Here is an 18891-nt window from a genome sequence, read left to right as displayed (position 1 = left end):
AGCCAACAACTCTCGTATTTAATTGTTTCAAAACTAAACCATGATTGAGTCTGAACAGATTTTCTCCTTCATTTATATTAGCTCTATAAGCTGGTGGTAGATAAAATTAGTTTTGAGACAAAGAAATTATTTTTCTTTTGTTTTTAAAGCCCTGTTTAACTATATCACGAATAAATAAAGCCTAAACATTCTTAACGACTTTGTGCAGCTTTATACAAAATAAACTTAACTTACTTTTTAGTTCAAGACACCATTTTTTCCTGAGGAGAAAAAAAAAAATTATTGTAACACTTTCCAGCGGATCCAAAAAATCTCTACAAGTAATTTTCAGTCTGGAGACCTAAAAGTCTCCCTTCGGCGGCTCTCCACGCTCTAAGGGCATTTCTATGCTGTGAAGCAACGACCCGCCCAGGCCCAGGAGCGCCGGGCGCTCTCGGGCGCAGGTCGGCGGCGGGGCCTGCAGGCCGTGCGGCGCGGACCCTCCCGGGTGAAGCCCCACGAGCCCCGGCAGCCTCATGGGAAGACGCTCGGCAGCGCCCGGACGGCGGCGCCCGGGTCCCTCCGCGGCCGCGGCCTCCTCCGCCCCCCGCCGCCCACCTGCGCCTCAGTCCCGCGAGAAAGGGCGGGAAGGCGCCTGGCGGCCGCTTATAAAGGTTTGGGCTGTACCACCGCTGCGGCGGCGGCGGGGGGGGGCGAGCAGCGCGCATGCGCGGAACGTACCATTGCTTACGAAAGGCGTGGGACGGGGGGGAAGAAGCCGCTACCATTTCGTCGTCGCCGCCGCGGGCGCTGCCCCGTCCCGGGGGCTTCAGGGCGACCTGGGGACGGGCTCGTGGCCCCGCTGGTTAAACAGGGCCCCACGTAGCGGCGGGCTTGGCCCAAGGCACCGCCGTCGAGGCTGGGCCGCAGGAGAGGCGGAGGAGGCAGCACCGTCCTCCTCCATTTCAATGGAAGACTGGAACTTCATCTGGATTTTTTCTGCTTTCTTTCCACTTCCTATATATAGTTTATATGTTCATTTTCAAAGAAAAAAGCTCAGCTTTCAGCCTTGGGGTGGACTCAGGACAAGGGATAGAAGGGCCTTTTACCTTTCACACCACATTGTCTCTATCCTTCCCTAGACTCAAATTCTTGACCTGAAAACACAGCAGTTACAGCAACACAGACACAAGAACTCTTAAAAAAAATCCTGTGGAACTTCTGGTGCTTCAGTTTGTGGCCATTTCCAACACCTTGTCCCTAGTGCAGGCCTGGGTTCACATCTACCTTCTCCTTTCAGGAAAAGATCACAGAAGCTTACTGGAAATAATAATAAATAAAAAAAGACACCGGTTAATAAAGTTACCAGGATCCTGATAAAAACAGGTTCAGTATGATTCTATTGCAAAGCTTTAGAAGGGATATTAATGAAAGCACACATTAAAATGAATTATTACAGTGATCAGACATTGCAGTCATTTACTCTTAACAGTATTTTGAGTCATAGTTATAGATTCAATAATTAAATACCAAAAATCAAGGGTGTCACAAGAAAATAAGGCTTGAAGCTCTGTCAGTCCTCAGCTGGCCTTTCTAGGCACTGCGCCTTTCGCTTTACATGCTCCTATCTCACACATAATGAAGCAACACAAAGTTAATTGCAGATTCCCCACTTCTGAGAAGCCTCAAACTAACTTCAACTTAGTATAAAAATAGAAGAAAAAGAAGAAAAGATTCATTTAAAAAAGCAGAAAGAGGAAGAGAGATCCACAGACATTTGGGGCTGACAGAACTTAGAAAATTAGGACAATGCAGACAATTTTCCAGACTGTCAGAATGCAGCAGGCAATGTTCTCATTACACGTTCAGTTTACCAGAATGTGATATGCTATCATTATTCCTTACTGAGAATTATTGGCAATCCAAATAAATGCCATAGGCAACAAGAAGAAAAAAAATGCAACTGTACACTGATTTATCTTTTACCTACCTAGGGTATGGGGCTAAAAAAAGCTGAATGTAACAACCATGTGCACATCCACATGTACTATACAATGAGAACATTGAAAAATATTGACATGAGACAGGGATCCTATAGTCCTCCTTTTCTCTTTCAATTATATATACACATATATAGTTAAACAGCACATAGTAAAACACCACTATAGCTTTCACCATGGCCAACAGGAAAATTCTCACAAATATAAAAATGTAAGATTTTAAATTGTCAAATTTCTTCAAAACATAATACAGCTAAATTGAAAGAAATACTGGGGTTTTTTTCAGCATAAAGCCAAAGGGGAGAAAAAAAAAAGTCTCAGGAATTTGCACAATTCTCAAATATCAAACTTTGCAGTCTGGAACCTCAATCTCTACTACAGCAGAACACAGTAGCACCAAAACAAACAAGTGGAACTCTTTGAGAGCAATGACGCTACTTGGATATTATTTGAAACTTTACCTTTTTTTTAAAAAAAAAAAAAAACACTTAGATTTACATTCAGTATTTTGAGGAAGGGCACATGATAGTCCCTTTATGCTTTATCCTTGCCATCTGCCCATCCAGGAAGCATTATTTTTATTACTTAGGAGGAAAGAAAAGGTGCTGGTAACAGCCGGAAGGGCAAGGCGATGTTATTTATTATGAAATGTCCTGTTCTTTGGATGAACTGTGTAAAATATTTTGTTAAAAGACTCCATGTTACAAATATTAAGAATGAAAAGGTCTTCTTAAAAATACAGAGTATTTCTGTCTCTTCTAAATTCAAAGCTTGGGGAAATGTGTTTTGCTAGAATTAACTACAAGTTTGCTGTAATAAACATGTATGACAATGCCCTACATAGCACAGGGCCAACCACAGACTGCAGACAAATGTGATTGCTTTAGGTTTCAAGTGATTACGCATCTCTATTTTCGTATAAAAGGAATGCACACACTTCTGGAACCTTCGCTGCAGAGTCTTTGCCAGTGTCCAGCTTTTGGGCAAAGGAAAACTTGCCATATTGCAGAGTCATAATCGTGAGGATCTTAAGTAAAAACCATCATGATTCAGTGTCTGATCCAGAACTGCTTTCCCGGCTGATTTCAATTTGTAGAGATGGTAAATTATCCAATCGACTCTTTTTTTGTCGAGACTGTTCTTTTTCCTTAATGAGAGCACCCCAAACCCGCTGGAGCTCCGAATCATCTTCCTCTGTAGATGCCACAGAGTTTTCAGGTTTATCTGAAGGCTTTTCTTGTGTCTTCGGAGCAGATCCTAAGCGAGTCCATAAATTACCTAATGAGATGAAGGGGGAATGAATGAATAAATAAATAAATAAAGACTAAAAGTTCTGGAAGAAGCCTGAAGAGCCCAGTACACGTATCTATATAAAAATATTGTATATAGTCCATCATGTTTTATGTGAATTGCATCAGAACTTCCCGGGGCAGAGCCTGACCCTTTTGATTTGCAATAAATGCTTTATAAGTTTTTGTAGACTTAAAAGGTCTGTACACACATTTATTAATTCACATTTAGTTACACTCAACAAAGCAGTCTGGTTTGTTGAGTTTTCAGTTGAAATTCCTCTTACACTCTAAAATCAAAGAGATTGCATTATCACATTTGCTCTACAAAACTAACCTGATTTCTTCTCTCTGGTATCTGAGTAGAGGCCTTTTACGTCTTGTTTGGGTATTCCTAATCGGCTGTGTACGTCTGATATTGGCTCTCGACGAGGAGCAGAGGTATTATTTGGAGTTTTAATTTCTGGAGAATGTGGTCTTTTTCCCAGTCTCTGCCGTACATCTATGGATATTTTCAGTGATTAAAATGACAAAAATCACATATTGCATTTAGGTTAGTTCTGCCGGCTAGTTTTATGTTCTTCACTTTGTAAAACTTCCAACCAGAGAGGTGACCTTCCTAAAAAAATCTTTTCTGAATTCCTTTCATTAAGTCTTTCGTGCTCAATATTCACTGCCTTCCCCTGCCCCCCTTTTTTTTTTTCCTCCAATATATTTAACATGAAATGTCTTCAGGCTGTGTTCTGTCCAAAGGACCAGAAAAACAGTAGTAATTACTGCATGGCTTACTGCACTTTTAGTTTAGCAACACAACAACAGAAAGAGTATCCAATATGAGGTATGATTAAAGGAAAATTGCTATGCCTTCAATGATTCTTTTCAGATAATAAATAATTTACTTTAGAATTTTAATACTGCTTAACATCCTGCAGAATAAAACAAAAACCAGAACATAAAAATCCTAAATGTATTCATAATTAATCCATGATACAAATAATGCATTTTGACATTTGCCTGGTTTGGATTGACGTTCCTTGTCTTCAAGAAGGTTCAAAGAGAAATAAGAGCACAAAGGAAGCTGAAACATTTATGTAGCAAGTTATCATAGCCTCAAATTGCACAAAAGGGGCAAAATATACTAATGGAATATATGTTTTATGTGGTACTTATGTAAAAGAGTATGTCACTGCCAGTTAGACAACCTTTGCAGCAGCTGAAGTTACATATAGATATACTTTTCTTGTCCAAAAGGGAAACAGTGTAAAATAAAACAATTGACAAATAAAAAAAAAGGCCTCATTTTCACAGTATATGAATACTTTCATATAAATAACTGGAGTCTCAAGCTTGATTTGTACATGAGCCCCCCCAAAGTGGTCTGTATTTTCCCCTAGAGGGGTACAGATTCTCTGTCTCAAAGAGTTACTAAATCTAAAAAGACAAAGTGAGGGAAATACACACAAGCAAAGAAAAAAATTGGATAAAAATAAATGTCATTCACTGACTTAAATGTACTTCATTTTTCCCCAAAAGCAATCCCCAGCTCTGTGTCTCAGTGAGGAAAATTAACTGTATAAATGCAGAAAGTGCTGCTGAACAGAATTCCCTCAGGTCTGTAAGTTACAGTGGAGGACTGATGTGAAATGAATATAACCATTTTTATGAGCCAGTCGTAACTCTGCACAATGCAGGAATTTCAAATTACCTGATTTTACAATGCTGTTTTGCTGACGTGGCCCACTGCTGTTCTGTCGTTTTTCTTCCAACAGAAGTCTTACATCTGCAACTTTCTCCAATGATCCTTTATTGCCAATCCGATTTTTGATGTTACTGGTTGCTATACTATCTGCTCGCATAGAGTTCCTAAATAAAATAACAAGAGATTAAAAAGTCCCTTACATTAAACATAGTATAGTTCTTAAGACTTCTGTATACAAAATTAGACTACTGAAACATTAAAATCAAGTTTTCTCCACTGAGAAACAGGAGTAAAAACATTACTTAAATTACTTCTCCCTGGTCCAGCTATGATGCCAACATGTATATTGTGCTTGTTTTCATCAATTTCAATTGATTCCACTTTCAGCTTCATTATTAATATCAGCAGAATTATTAACATAATGCTGGATTGCAGAAATCTCTAAAGCAGCAATATTAAAAAAAAAGGAACTGAAAGCCTGTATTAGCATTTTCATTACTGTGTATTTCTTCATTAAAATACCTACTATACAACCACACTAAGAATTAAAATTGTAGCATCAGCCATTTATCTTTACGCTGTTACAGTTCTGTTGCTAAGATCTGCTGCAATCAGTCTTAAGGGAAGAGTCATCTAAGGAAAGATTTCAAGGAGAGTTATCATCTACCACTGAGAACTCTTCACATGTACAACTGTGACTGACGTACAGTCATCTTCCCTCAAGTACTGTCAGCTCCTGGCACTGTGGACCCTAGATATCTCCAGTCACACTGGTAATTTGTTCCATCTCACTTTGTCAGAGTTCAAAACCACATACTCAAATATGGCCATAACCACTTGAATGGAACCAACTTTATACCTTATTTAGTCAGATTAATATTTTTAAAATTTGAATGTTTTCATTTATACTTTAGAAAACCTTTTACCTAATGTTTTTCAGTTGTGATTCCACCTCGTCTGCATACATTGTCATTTTCATGCTTTTTTTGGGAGAGGGGGTCGATATCATCTTCAGTTCCAGATCATAGTCCATCTCATCAGAATCAGAAGCACTAGCACTTGAGCGTCTGGTTGCGCTGCGCTCTCGAGACTGTTTGAAAGCTTGCAGTTCATCATGGTACTCAACTACAACCCTATCATCTTCATCCATATCCTGATCTTCTTCCTCCTCTTCCTCCTCCTCAATAGGTTCCTCAGGAACATTTACTAGACCTGTAGCAAAACATATTCTGATTAAGTACCTTGAAATCGAGGTTAAAAAAAAAAAGCAGTAGGGCTTAATGTGACAATTGCTGGCTGTGCATGCTGTACAATCCCTCTGAGTCATCAGCAGCAATGCCAAAGAGAACATATATATCATTAGTCTGAAAATAAAATAAAAATGCTATTTGGTAGGGAAGTGATCAGCATGAAGTTTATACCTCATCTGTTCCTTGTAAAACCTTAAAATGTACCTTACTTAGAGACTTTGTTTGTATGTTTTTGAGACATATACCTGACTTTCATGGAAACAAGACTTTCACCAGATAAGATATAGTTAAGGTCCTTTCCAGCCTTCTATTTCCCAGGTTTTGTCCTCTAGGTTCTATGTACTGGCATCAATTACCTGAATGACGATGTTTATAAGGAGGAGTCAAGCCAACATCATCCCCAATGAGGGTCCTTTTCTTTATCACATCCCGATGGATTCGACGCGAATGGTATCTTCGTTTCCTGAAACACCAATAAAAGCAGCATATTTCTGTCACAGGAAGGCATAATGAATGAGCCATATGCAATCCTACGTTAAGCAAATGCAATTAACACCCGCTTTAATAGCAGACAAACACATTTATGCCAGAAGTCTGTTTGGGCAGAATGTTTTGAATATAAAGTTCATTAACTTCAAAAGAAAACATTTGCCTTGCAAATTCATTGTCACTTTACTAAAACATGACTCACACCTAAAGATCTACATCTGAAAGAAAACAAAAATGTACAAACTAAACAGTTTTAGATTATGTTGTCTGACTACTTTCAACATTCCAATTCTTCTAGCCTGTATGCAAAGAATTGCTGAGAATACTCACCAAGAATTGCTAAGAATCCCCTTCATGCCTCCATAGTTGGGATTGCCATATTTCATGTAGTACTGGCTTCGCCTTGCAGCTCCCAGCTCCTTCTTGTCATCTGAAAAAAACATAAATTACAGGAATCTTGCCCCTGTAGAATATATCTTACTACACTAAATTAAAAATAAATAACCACCCAGCCAAAGACACAGAAAATGAATGGAAGACTGAATGCATCTTACAGATCACTATTACTTTGATCTCCCTCATAGAGGAGGCAAGGATTTGGAGGATTTTGCTGACAAAATTGTCCTCCCACCACAGTTTTGTGTTCAGAAATATAAGTCAGTGGACACTCAGACTTTCTGTGTATCAGCTTTATAGTGTGTTACATCCCACTGTAACTGCTGGAGCTCATACTTACCTTCTTCTGACTTTTTTATTCTCTATGGATTTGTCACTTTTCACACAGCCCAGAAGTAACATGTATGTTCATTTTACTCAGAAAAATGATTTATTATCTCAACTGTATTCAGCAGAAATTTCCACTGATACCTCGCAAACATCTCATATTTTCATATTTATAAAATATGAAGTTAACATTTGTGGAGAAGGGTATCATAAAATCCGTTTTACAGTATCAGGAAGAATACCTCATATTTAGCCCAAAATAAAATTGTATAAACAACAATCTTTATATATCTTGAACTTGAATTATTTATGTATTTATTGCAAAATCTTAACACCTGATGTTAAGCAAAAACTAATAATTTTTCAAATAAAAATTAGAACATTCAAGTCATTAATTAGTCAACAAATAAAACTGCAACAAGCAATCAATTCATTATGCTTGTTAAGCTGTTCATTTACCTTTAGTAGCAAATCTCATGAATAGCTTGTTTCCTTTAGCCAGTTTATTGGCAGGGCGAAGATCATTACGCAGGAGAGAATCCTCTTCTACCTGGGAGAGGGCATCCAACTTTGGGGGGCAAAAAAGGGATTTTGGACTCAAAAATAAAATTACTAGTGAATGAAAATGGATTGCTTAAAGAGAAGCAATCAACTGATTATTAAGAAAGTCACTTTTCAAGTCCTATTCAAAATAACTTTTATTCTTCTTGACAAACTGATACGAATTTAAGTAATTTGTCTTAAAGATTTTAAATATTCCTCCTCTTCCTTCATAATATTAACTCAGATTAATAAATCCAATAATTTTCCAAATGAAATACAGAATCAATTGAAATTCAGAAGATAAATAGCACTTAAGTTGGACAACGAAAAACAATTTTTTTTTTGTTTAATTTCTGAAAGGTTTAATTAACAAGTTTTCATATCCTCACATAGCGAGTAAAAGGCATTTTAGAATTGATGTGTGTTATACAGACTAAAACTCAAATTTCCATGGCCTGTATGAGTGTTTACTTATTGATCTCAAGAAAAATTGATCACACCTGTTATATATTCAGCCACTAAAGATTAATTTGACAAAATATCAATGTGTATGCCCCTTCCAACTTAAATCCATGGACAGCCTAAATCTTATTTGTCCATTTAAGCATTGTCATTATTCAGTCTCTTAATTCTCTTTCATGTCTTTTCTCACCAGAAAAGAGCAGCCACTCAAGCACTTAGCTGCTGAATGCCCTTTCATCCATCAAAATCAAGTTTCACCAAGCATTTTTATGCGGACAGCGTCTCCAACAGCATATCTGCTCTTCCTGAGATTTCTCCATCCAGTTTATTTTGAAAATTAATTAGAATGTATATAGTTAAAACTATAATGTTTTATGGACTTTATACCAATCACTGCAAAACTTAAACATTAGAGCTTTTTCCTTTTTATACCGACCTCAACATCACTTGGATTGTCATCTTCAACCTCGCCTTCTTCTGTCTCATCATCAGAACTTTCCTCTGTTTTTTCTAAAAGGAAAAAAATGGGAAAATAGTCTCCATTTTAGTATGTTGGTAGCATTTTGATAACATTACCTACATTCTCCAAAACCAAACTGAAGATGTTACCCATTCTGTGCAGCCTAGAGAATAATCAAAACAGTAAATGTCTAGAGAAATTTGAAATATGCATGAGTACAAAGTAACATTAACCAGACAGCCCCTGTGCAGATAAGTGCCTAAGGCAGCACACATGGATAATTAAATTCTATCAGGGAGAACATTCAGCCATTCTAAAAAAAAAAAAAAAAAAAAAAAGGAGGTAATATCACATCTCACACTTTAAGAGGTAATTGAAAAGCCTGAACTTTACTTAATATTCCACTTTTCTAGAAGAACAGGTGAATAAGTATGTCAGAGGAATTTAGATGGCAACACTTTATTATGTGATGCATAATGGTGGGGTAATATTTAATTTGTGGCCAACAAGATTAATATACAAATATTAACACCTGTTTAAACAAAAGATTCCCTAACATCTAAAAACGTCATAGCAAGCACTATCAATATTTGCCCAACATCTGAAATTCTGTGGATTGTTGAGCAGCCACTGCCTTGCACAGAAGAGCAACAAGAAAACAAGATGAATAAGAAGGATCCATAAGATCAAGAAAGGCCTAAAAACAGACTTCACAGAAAGCCTTTGAGTAGCACTGAAAAAGAAAGTGTGAAGATCGGTCATTTGCATTCTTTTTGATAGATTTTATTTAAATATGGTATGTAATAGGGTTAACATATTGCTCTTTGCTAGCGCTGTATGGCACAATACTTTTACCACAGCAATAATTCATGTCAGCCTAATGGCAAAACAGTTCTATACAATCACAAGGAAGCAAAAGCCTGATTCTCCATTTATATCCATAGAAGTAAAATGGATTTAAAATTAGGGCATGCAGGTACCAGATTTATCACAACATCAAAGTGTTTTGCTGCTTTTCTCTATTATAACTGACCTTTTAGTGTGCTTCCTCTGTAAAAATATAAGGGCCATATTTAGAGGTGATATGCACAGGGAAGGAGTGACACATTGTCATATTTTCTGAAATAGAGCAGTTGATTTTTTTGATATAATGCCATCCTTTACCATGTGTGTTATTAACAGTGACATTCCAATTCCTCACATCTATTTTTCCACACATAGTTATAATCCATCCTTCTAATTCCTTTGCATGCATGACTTATTTCTGTGTGACCTATAACACTATAAATATCACATCTGAACATGACCCTGCACCTAACATGCTCAGTATGGACTGAATTATTGGTCTAGCTCCAACCCACCTTTTAAGAAGCAGCTTCTTCAAAAGGTTTCCAAGATGAAAGCCTTTTTTAAAGTGGCAGAATACATTTACCTGAAACTATACGATAGAAGCTCCTTCAGTAACTTAGATTATGCAGTACCCAAGCACAAGTTTAAAGTTTCATTGATTTTACTAATCATCTCTATATATGCATATCTCATCTACCTTTCTTGCTTTTTTCAGCTGCCTTCTCTTCATTGTTTTCCTTGCTTTTTGGTTTCTCTTGATCAGGTAGAGAACTCATATTTATTAGGGCTCGTGATGCTGTTACTTCATCAAGCCAGACCACATTACCTATGAAATACACACAAAAGAAAAAGTTTCTAAAACAGGCAGTTACACACTTCCTTAGTGGAGAGGAAACACTAAGAAGAGTTCAGAAACATGTCAAAAAAAAAAAAAGCTTTATCCATTCATCCATTCAGTACAAATACAGTGTGGAGGCTTGTTCAAAGACAATAGTACCTTGTTAGCAGATAGTTAACCACAAGGGTGTCAGTCTTTGCAGCAGATGGGGGACAGAGCCGAGAAAGACGAGGACTGAGGAACACCTCCCCCTGCCTCGTGTGCGACGTGTCTTGCCAGAAGAAAAGAAACAAAGCCAGACAACCGCGCAGGTGGCCAGATGCTGATTGGTTGTGAGCTTTGCAACACTTGTGTTAAGAAAGTATAAAAAGAAGTTGGTTTGGAAATGAAGTTGTCTCACTCTGCACCCCAGACTGAGTCCGTTTCTTCACAAGGTGCAACAAATGGCGCCCAACGTGGGGCTCGAAGACTAGCTGTCTCTCCGGTTGCACCGCCCAGCTGAACTCCCGGGAATCACGCTGAAAGGAAGCGTAAGGATCAAGCTGAAAGGAAGCTTACTTTGTGTGCACACTAAAAGCCTCTTGAAAGGAAAGAGGTAAGCGGCTGGGAACTATGGGTTCATACCTAATGAAGGAACAAAAGGACGATTTAGAAGCTTCTCCTAAAAACTTGAAACCGCAAAGAAAAAAATTAGGTGAAGAAGAGCTGCAAAAGGTTCTTGCATGGGCTTCTAAAGACGATCCTTCGGTGAATAGTAAGAATGTTTTTAATCTGGAAAGATGGGACCAAATTGGGGTCCGACTGTGGGATAGTGCCACGCGCGGTGATAAGGCTGCTGCTAACCTGTTGCCACAATGGCGAGTTGTACTCGAAATATTGAAATCTCATAGTGGGTTGCAGTCGAACATAAATGACGGGATCGGGGCCCCTGCCATCCCCTCCGCGCCTCCTTTACCTCAATCGTGTCCTGATGAGAATCAGAAAAGAAAACGTGCTGCAAAAGCCTTTGCGGTACTGCCACCTGATGACCAGGACGATGATCCTTTTGGTCCGGGTCCTATTGACCCTGGAAAGGAGCCAGACCTATACCCCCCGGATCCTCACGATAAATGGGCCTCAGTAAAGCGAGGAGCAAAACAGGCGGGGGATGTGGGCATGCTGAAAGCCTTTCCCGTTATCTGTGCACCAGACCAGAATCCGCGTTGGGAAGGTTTGTCGTATAATCTTATTAAGGACGTGCGACGTACGGTGACAGATCATGGCCTTGGCGCACCATATACCACCCACCTTATACAATCTCTTTGTGATTCTTCGGTTTTTACTCCCCATGATTTTAAAACTTTGTTTCGCCTCATTATGACTGATATGCAATACACGATGTGGGAATCGAAAATGAGAGAGCTTGCTCGAGCTCAGGGGGAGGAAAACCAGCGGCTGTCGAAAAAAGGTCCTTTACGGGCTGTTACTGTGGACGTGCTAATGGGGGAGGGCGATCACAGTGCTACAACAGCACAAGCAGAAATCCCCCCTGAGGGCTTGCAACAAGTTAAGGCACTTGCTCTCCGCGCCCTTAAGGCCGTTCCGGAGAGTGGTAAACAAAGACAACCTTTTGTTAGCATAAGACAAGATGCGAATGAGCCATATATGAAGTTTTTGGATCGGCTTAATGAGGCTCTGGAGAAACAAATTGATAATGAACAAGCACGAAGCTACATTTTTAAGCAACTAGCAGTTGAGAATGCTAACCCTGATTGCCAGAGAGTTTTGCGGCCACTAAAGGATCCTACTATTGATGACATGCTAAAAGCATGTATTAATGTCGGTACCAAACAGTATGAATATTCACTGATGGCCGAAACATTTGCAACAATGTCTATGAAAAGGCCATGTTTTGCTTGTGGCCAATTTGGGCATATTCGTAAATACTGTCCGAAAACACAAGCAAACAAAGGAGCGCCTGGACTATGTCCGCGCTGCCACAAAGGACAACACTATGCTAATCAGTGTCGATCAAAATTTGATAAGGAAGGTCGACCGCTAGCCCCTTCGGGAAACTTCAAGCGGAGCGCGGCGAGGGGTCGCGCCATGACGGCAAATCACCCCTCGGAGTGGCTCCCACCGGGAAGCAGCCGCCGCCTGTGCGCCCGCACAGGGGGCAGCGCCGGGGTGGACCTGGCCACCACAATAGAAGTGCTAATTACTGATACATCAGTTGTGCTAATTCCAACTGGTGTCCACGGCCCCCTGGGGCGAGGAATGGCAGCACTGTTAATTGGGCGATCTTCAACCACGAGACAAGGGCTGTTTGTGTGTTACCTGGAGTTGTCAACGCAGATTTCAAAGGAGAAATTAAGATAATGGTATGGACTCCGATACCACCCTGTACTGTGCCGATGGGAAGATATGGACGATATATTGATTGCTGCAGAGCAAAAGGAAACAGCAGAAGAGGCTCTGCATCAGATTACGCGAGCAGCATCAGCTGCAGGATTAAAAATTGCAGAAGATAAAGTACAGGAAAGTCCGCCTTGGCGATATTTAGGATGGAGAATTTCTGATCATCAAATTCGACCACAATCATTGACCCTAAAGACAGACATAAGGACTTTGAATGATCTTCAAAAACTTTTGGGAACTATTAATTGGATCCGTCCCTCCTTAGGAATTTCCACAGAAGAATTACATCCTCTATTTAAGCTCTTAGAAGGAGACACGAGTTTGACATCCTCAAGAAAGCTCACTCCTCCCGCGCGAGCTGCGCTTGGTAAAGTTGTGGACAAATTAACCACTCAGACTGTTCACAGACGAAAGCAGAATTATCCTGTCAGTCTTTTTGTTTTTTATTCTAGCTTCCAACCTTATGGCCTATTAGCACAATGGATACCACAGGACGCATGTCCATTAATAATCTTAGAGTGGGTGTTTCTGCCTCATAATTTTGGCAAAACTGTCACCACCGCTATTGATATGATTGCAATGGTTATTCAAAAAGGAAGAGAGCGTTTGATGTTTCTAGATGGCACAGAGCCTAATATTATTTATTTACCACTTGATACAAAACAATTAACCTTTTTAACTCACCAGTCTTTTGTTTTTCAGTGTGCCTTGGCAGATTATCCAGGACAGATAAGTATTCACTTTCCAGGACATAAAATCATACAGTCTTTCAACTCTCTTTCTCTATTACCTCTTTGCCATTTGAGCCTTACGCCAATACCTGATGCTCTTACAGTATTTACTGACGGCTCGGGTAGGACAGGTCGTGCAGTTGTAGTCTGGAGAAATGATGAAGGGCATTGGGAGAGCGACATACATGTTGTCACAGGTTCACCGCAAATAGTGGAATTATCTGCAGTCGTCCGCGTCTTTACGCGATGGCCCTCTGCAGTTAACATTATAACAGACTCTGCCTATGTTGCAGGATTAGTCTCTAGGTTAGAACATTCGTTTTTAAAAGAGGTTTCAAACGAGACCCTCTTTGCGCTTCTTTGGAAGCTTAGATGGCTATTAAACAGAAGGATTTATCCGTACTTTATCCAACATGTACGCTCGCACACCTCACTGCCTGGACCTATTAGCGAAGGTAATGCTCAAGCAGACAGCCTTGCAGGAATTAAGTCATGGCTGTTCAAACAAAAACAAATAAAGAAGGGTGAGATGTGGAGGCTTGTTCAAAGACAATAGTACCTTGTTAGCAGATAGTTAACCACAAGGGTGTCAGTCTTTGCAGCAGATGGGGGACAGAGCCGAGAAAGACGAGGACTGAGGAACACCTCCCCCTGCCTCGTGTGCGACGTGTCTTGCCAGAAGAAAAGAAACAAAGCCAGACAACCGCGCAGGTGGCCAGATGCTGATTGGTTGTGAGCTTTGCAACACTTGTGTTAAGAAAGTATAAAAAGAAGTTGGTTTGGAAATGAAGTTGTCTCACTCTGCACCCCAGACTGAGTCCGTTTCTTCACAAGGTGCAACAATACAGTGTCTCAATTCAAATGATGTTCCATCATTTAAAAGTGAGACATTTTTCTTCTAAATACTCAGCTAGGTAGTGTACTTCACGTTCACTATGTGTTATTGGTTATGTCCTTCCAAATCTCTTTTCACTACGGGTGATTATTGGGAAACTGAGACAGACAAAAATCACTGACTTAAAAAGTCACTGAAAAATGAGAGGCAGAGCTAAGAGTAATATTAAAAAAAAAGACTAAGAGCTATGAAAGAAAAGAAAAGGAAAAAAAAGACTGCTTACTTACATGATGTATCATCTAACCACTCAATATGAGCAGGAGGATACTCTTTGAAATAGGCAAAGATGTCCTGTGTACTCATCTCATCAACCCCACAGATGTAAATTGTATCCAGCCTCACTTTAGGAATTGCTATGAAGAGAAATAAATACAAAAATAGTACTCATTTCTATAGAATAAGCTTTCTTGTAAAACACGTTATTAAACAAACATTTTAACTAAGCTAAAGGGGTGCTCACAAAAAACAAATATGATATACACTCTTCTAAAAGACTTGAATCATCCTACAGTGTGAAACTTATTAAGTACTATACTAAACAGTGAACAAAGAAACTAAATAAGGGCATCCTTTCTTCTTGACTTTTTGATAAACTTATACCTTTCTTCATCATGTCTCGATCCAGGGCCACATTCCTTTGGGCAAGATTCACTTCAGCTCGAAAATGAAAACGTTTTGCTCTTTGTTCCTTTTTCTCTATTGCTTCCTAGAAAGTGTAAAACAATGCAGTCAAAACAAAAAAGAACTTTTCCAGAGATGACCATTTTCTCCTGTCTAACATAACTCAGTTCTTTACTGAATTACAATATACAGAAGGTAAATATCGAAGCCAAAATATCAGATTTACAATCTTCATCAAGAATTCTTTTTGTACTCTTCAGCAAGTTTTTGAATGAGTTTCAGTAATACGAAATGTGAATACATTCCTTTTATCAAATCATTGCTGCCATGAGGATTCATATTTGTATGAACATGTAAAGTTATCAGTACTACAAAGTACATAGACAACTAAATGCTTTTTCCTCCACTACCACATGTTTTATATATAGTGGTCAACTACACACTATGAAAAAACGCCAACTCAATACTACAGAGACAGGAGCCATGAGATTAAGTTTCTGAAGTTCCATAGAACTGTGTAGTTTTAAATAATTTAAGTACAACAGCTGTTCACATTGTTCAAACTAAGTCTTAAATAATATGATGTCCTTAAGCAACACAAGACAACGAAACTAGATTTTCCTGCTAAGCACTTGTTCTTCCTCCTCCTCCACATAAGAGGAGGAAAAAAGGTCAGCTGACATGACTCAAAGGGCTTTGTTTTGCAATTTTGAATGACACCAAAGCAATTTCAATATATATATTTTTTTTAAAGTTGTGTACCAAAGCCCAATTAACAAGACTATAAATTCTTGGGGAAGTATAGAAGCTTTTTGTGTACATGAATAATTATGAATCTGCAACTCCACAGATTGTGACTTAAAAATGCTGGTTTTTTTTTTTTTTTTTTTTTTTTTTTTTACAGCTTACAGTAGACATCACATCACAAAACAAAGTGTAACCAACAAAAGAATTACATAGTTGTTGAAAAATACCAGCTATCTGAACAAAAGGTTAAACTCCTGTTGCATCTTAGAAAGAAATAAAGTGTTTCCTCCTACACAGCAGCAACTTTGAAGAACCATAATGCAAAAATTACCTTGGAGGTTACATCTATTCCAGTGATGAAACTTCCAGCTTTGTTTTCATATCTTCTACTGGTGTCCTGAAATAAAGCAAAATGGTGATGATATCTTGATACACACTGAAATCAACAAACCTGCTACTCAAAAAAAAAAAAAAAAAAAAAAAAAAAGTTCTATGAGAGATTCAGTCTCTTCTCCTTGACCCGCACTCCAAGCTACACCCCTAAATACTTACATAAACATAACTCTTACAGACATGACTGATGTTAAAAGCACATCAGATGAACCAAACTTCCTCTAGTATGAGCACTCTTTTCTTTAGCAATACTTAGTTTCTGCATTAGCATCCACTATGGTTTTTACTTACTCTGTCTCAGCAATGCACTGGAATGCATGCTTCTAATTAGAACCTTTCTAATGAAAATTTCCACGATTTAAATTTTAGCTATAATCTCCTCTGAAGACATTAAGAGATTTAACGGTTAAATCAAAGATATCAGATCCACAGAGTTTCAATTTACAACATTAAGTCACAATCAAAGTCAGAACACCAAATCATTTTCCACAGTTAAACAAGGAACTCCTGTCCGTCTTCCATTCATTATTTCATCACCCATCTCTCAAAACAGCATTAAACTTTTTTTTTTTTTTTTGGTACAAACCTATTGATAAGAGTAAATACTGAGAACAATGTAGAAAAACAAAACTCACAAGTTTCATTTCAATCAGCCACCAGGTCTGCTGAATTTGCAAGATTGCGCTAAGCTCCACATACATTGAGCTGAGTGACTGGTGCAGAGTATTCCACTGTTTGTTTTATGTAACAAGGCACCTTTTCATTCTGACTTCTGCAGCCTCAGGACCATCACCAGGTGGGCGCAAACGTGTTGTTTATGCTACTGTTGCAATAATTATTTTGGCTTAAGGTACTTTTTATGGGGGGAAGCAATCCAGTATCGATTTAGAAACAGCAAAACACACAAAATCTAAACTTTTTCTCAGGAACAGGGTCAAACTATCTCTGAAGCAGCAAAATGTGGAGAGATATTACCACGAAAGGGGAAAATAAAAGGTTATCTGAAAGTGGAAAAAACCCTGACTGGGTTTGACTCATGAAGCATAAAGAAGTGCAGTAAGGTGCTGTCTGTTGGACTGCATAGTTGGTAGGAGCTAGAGCATGTTGGTAAATCAACTAGTTAGAGATTTATTTTTACAGAATTTCCACAGAAGCTTTCAGAGTAGAAAAACGAACACAAAAACTACTCAGGCGTTTAGCTCTGCTCTGACCCACTTTTTCAGGTATTAGCCCTGCCCTCGCTAGTTTTATCCAAGGGAAAGCGGCACAAACGCGGGAAGATCCTCGGAGCCGCGCGCTCGCCAGCCCCCTCCGCCGGGGCCGCCCCCGCTGCCGGGCGCTCCCTCGTTCCCCGCCAGCCCCCCGGGTCCTTCCTCACCGTCCCCCGGCCCCCCAGCCCGTCCCGGCCGCTTCCCCCCTCGGGCACCGCCGCCCCGAACTCCCTCCCAGCTCCTCCGCGACTCCCCCCGGGACCTCCCGCCAGGCCCCCGCGGGGCTCATCCCGCCTCTGTGTTCCCTCACCGGGATGAGCTCGCGGAGCGAGCGCCTCACGGGGATGGCCTCCAGCTCGCCCTCTTCCACCTCCATGGGCTCGGGCTCCGGGCCGCGCGGCTCCGTCGCTGTCGCCGTCGCCTCCGCCTTCACGGAGATCCGCAGGCCCCGCACGGCCGCCATGGCTCCGCCGGGCCCGCCCAGCGAGACGCCGCCACCACCGAGGCGCCGCGGCGGGTAGAGCGCCTCCCCCGGCTGCCGGCGGGAGCGGCGCCGGCGGCCATAGAGACACGCTCCGAGCGCCGCCCCGCTGGTCTTCCAAGGCTACGGGTCGGCGGAGGGGGGAGGCAGCCATTTTCCTCGCGCGGGCCGGGGCCGCGTCGGTGCCCCGGGGTTTCTCCGCGCGGATTTACGGCGTCTGGGGGAATTTGGGGCCGCCCGGAGCTTCCAGGGAGGAGGCGCGGGCCTTGGATCCGTGGATCCTTTCACAGGAGCCGCCACGGGCTCTCCCATGCCTGGAAATCAGTTATGGCAAAGCAGAAAAGTCGTAGAGGAAAAAATAGAATCATTGTGGTTGGAAAAGAGCTTCAAAATCATCAAGTCCAACTAAATACACGTGTGCACAGAAATGGACTAAGATGGCAGCACGTTGTAAAGTCTCAGACCCCCTGGCACAGGCACTGCCTCCTACAATGATGTCTAGCGTGTTCAGATGCCTCAAATGTTATTTTCCTCCCTCTGTTCTATAGGAAGGTCCTTATGTATCGGATCAATCTAATCTCCAGCTTTAGGTTATTCATGGCAAATTCTATTTTGTATTCTGTCATTCCTGAGCTGTGATGTGTCACCTTTCCTTAGAGCCAATAGTGCTTCCCAACAAAGTTCAGTAGCAAATGTTGACTTTTCCAGCATGGCATGAAGAAACCTTGTAACTGGAGGAGCCTTTATGTTGCCAGCAGGACCAAAATATCTTCTTGCTACTGGTCACACTGTTGCACTTTCCTGGCTTATTATTTTTAACAGGCTCAGAGCAGA

The 18891-nt window shown here is 40.4% G+C and overlaps 1 protein-coding gene across 1 annotated transcript; it reads right to left on the bottom strand.

The window, feature by feature from the left end:
- Window positions 1-2573: 2573 nt before the first annotated feature.
- NCBP3 (nuclear cap binding subunit 3) lies at window positions 2574-18048 on the bottom strand. Its single transcript, XM_088530029.1, has 13 exons — window positions 17887-18048; window positions 16304-16369; window positions 15205-15310; window positions 14832-14957; window positions 10441-10569; window positions 8871-8944; window positions 7889-7997; window positions 7037-7136; window positions 6574-6680; window positions 5894-6179; window positions 4974-5131; window positions 3606-3770; window positions 2574-3257 (listed from the first exon to the last, which is right to left on the bottom strand). The coding sequence occupies exons 1-13, from the start codon at window positions 18037-18039 to the stop codon at window positions 3022-3024; spliced, it is 1815 nt and encodes a 604-aa protein (XP_088386155.1). The 5' UTR covers window positions 18040-18048; the 3' UTR covers window positions 2574-3021.
- Between the last annotated feature and the right edge of the window lie 843 nt (window positions 18049-18891).

The sequence above is a fragment of the Tinamus guttatus genome, unplaced genomic scaffold, assembly GCF_059628265.1.
Source record: "Tinamus guttatus ecotype Peru unplaced genomic scaffold, ASM5962826v1 Tinamus_guttatus_pri_ptg000356l, whole genome shotgun sequence".
Classification (NCBI taxonomy): domain Eukaryota; kingdom Metazoa; phylum Chordata; class Aves; order Tinamiformes; family Tinamidae; genus Tinamus; species Tinamus guttatus.
The sequence above is the reverse complement of the archived record's forward strand: the minus strand, read 5'-3'. Positions and strand labels throughout refer to the sequence as shown.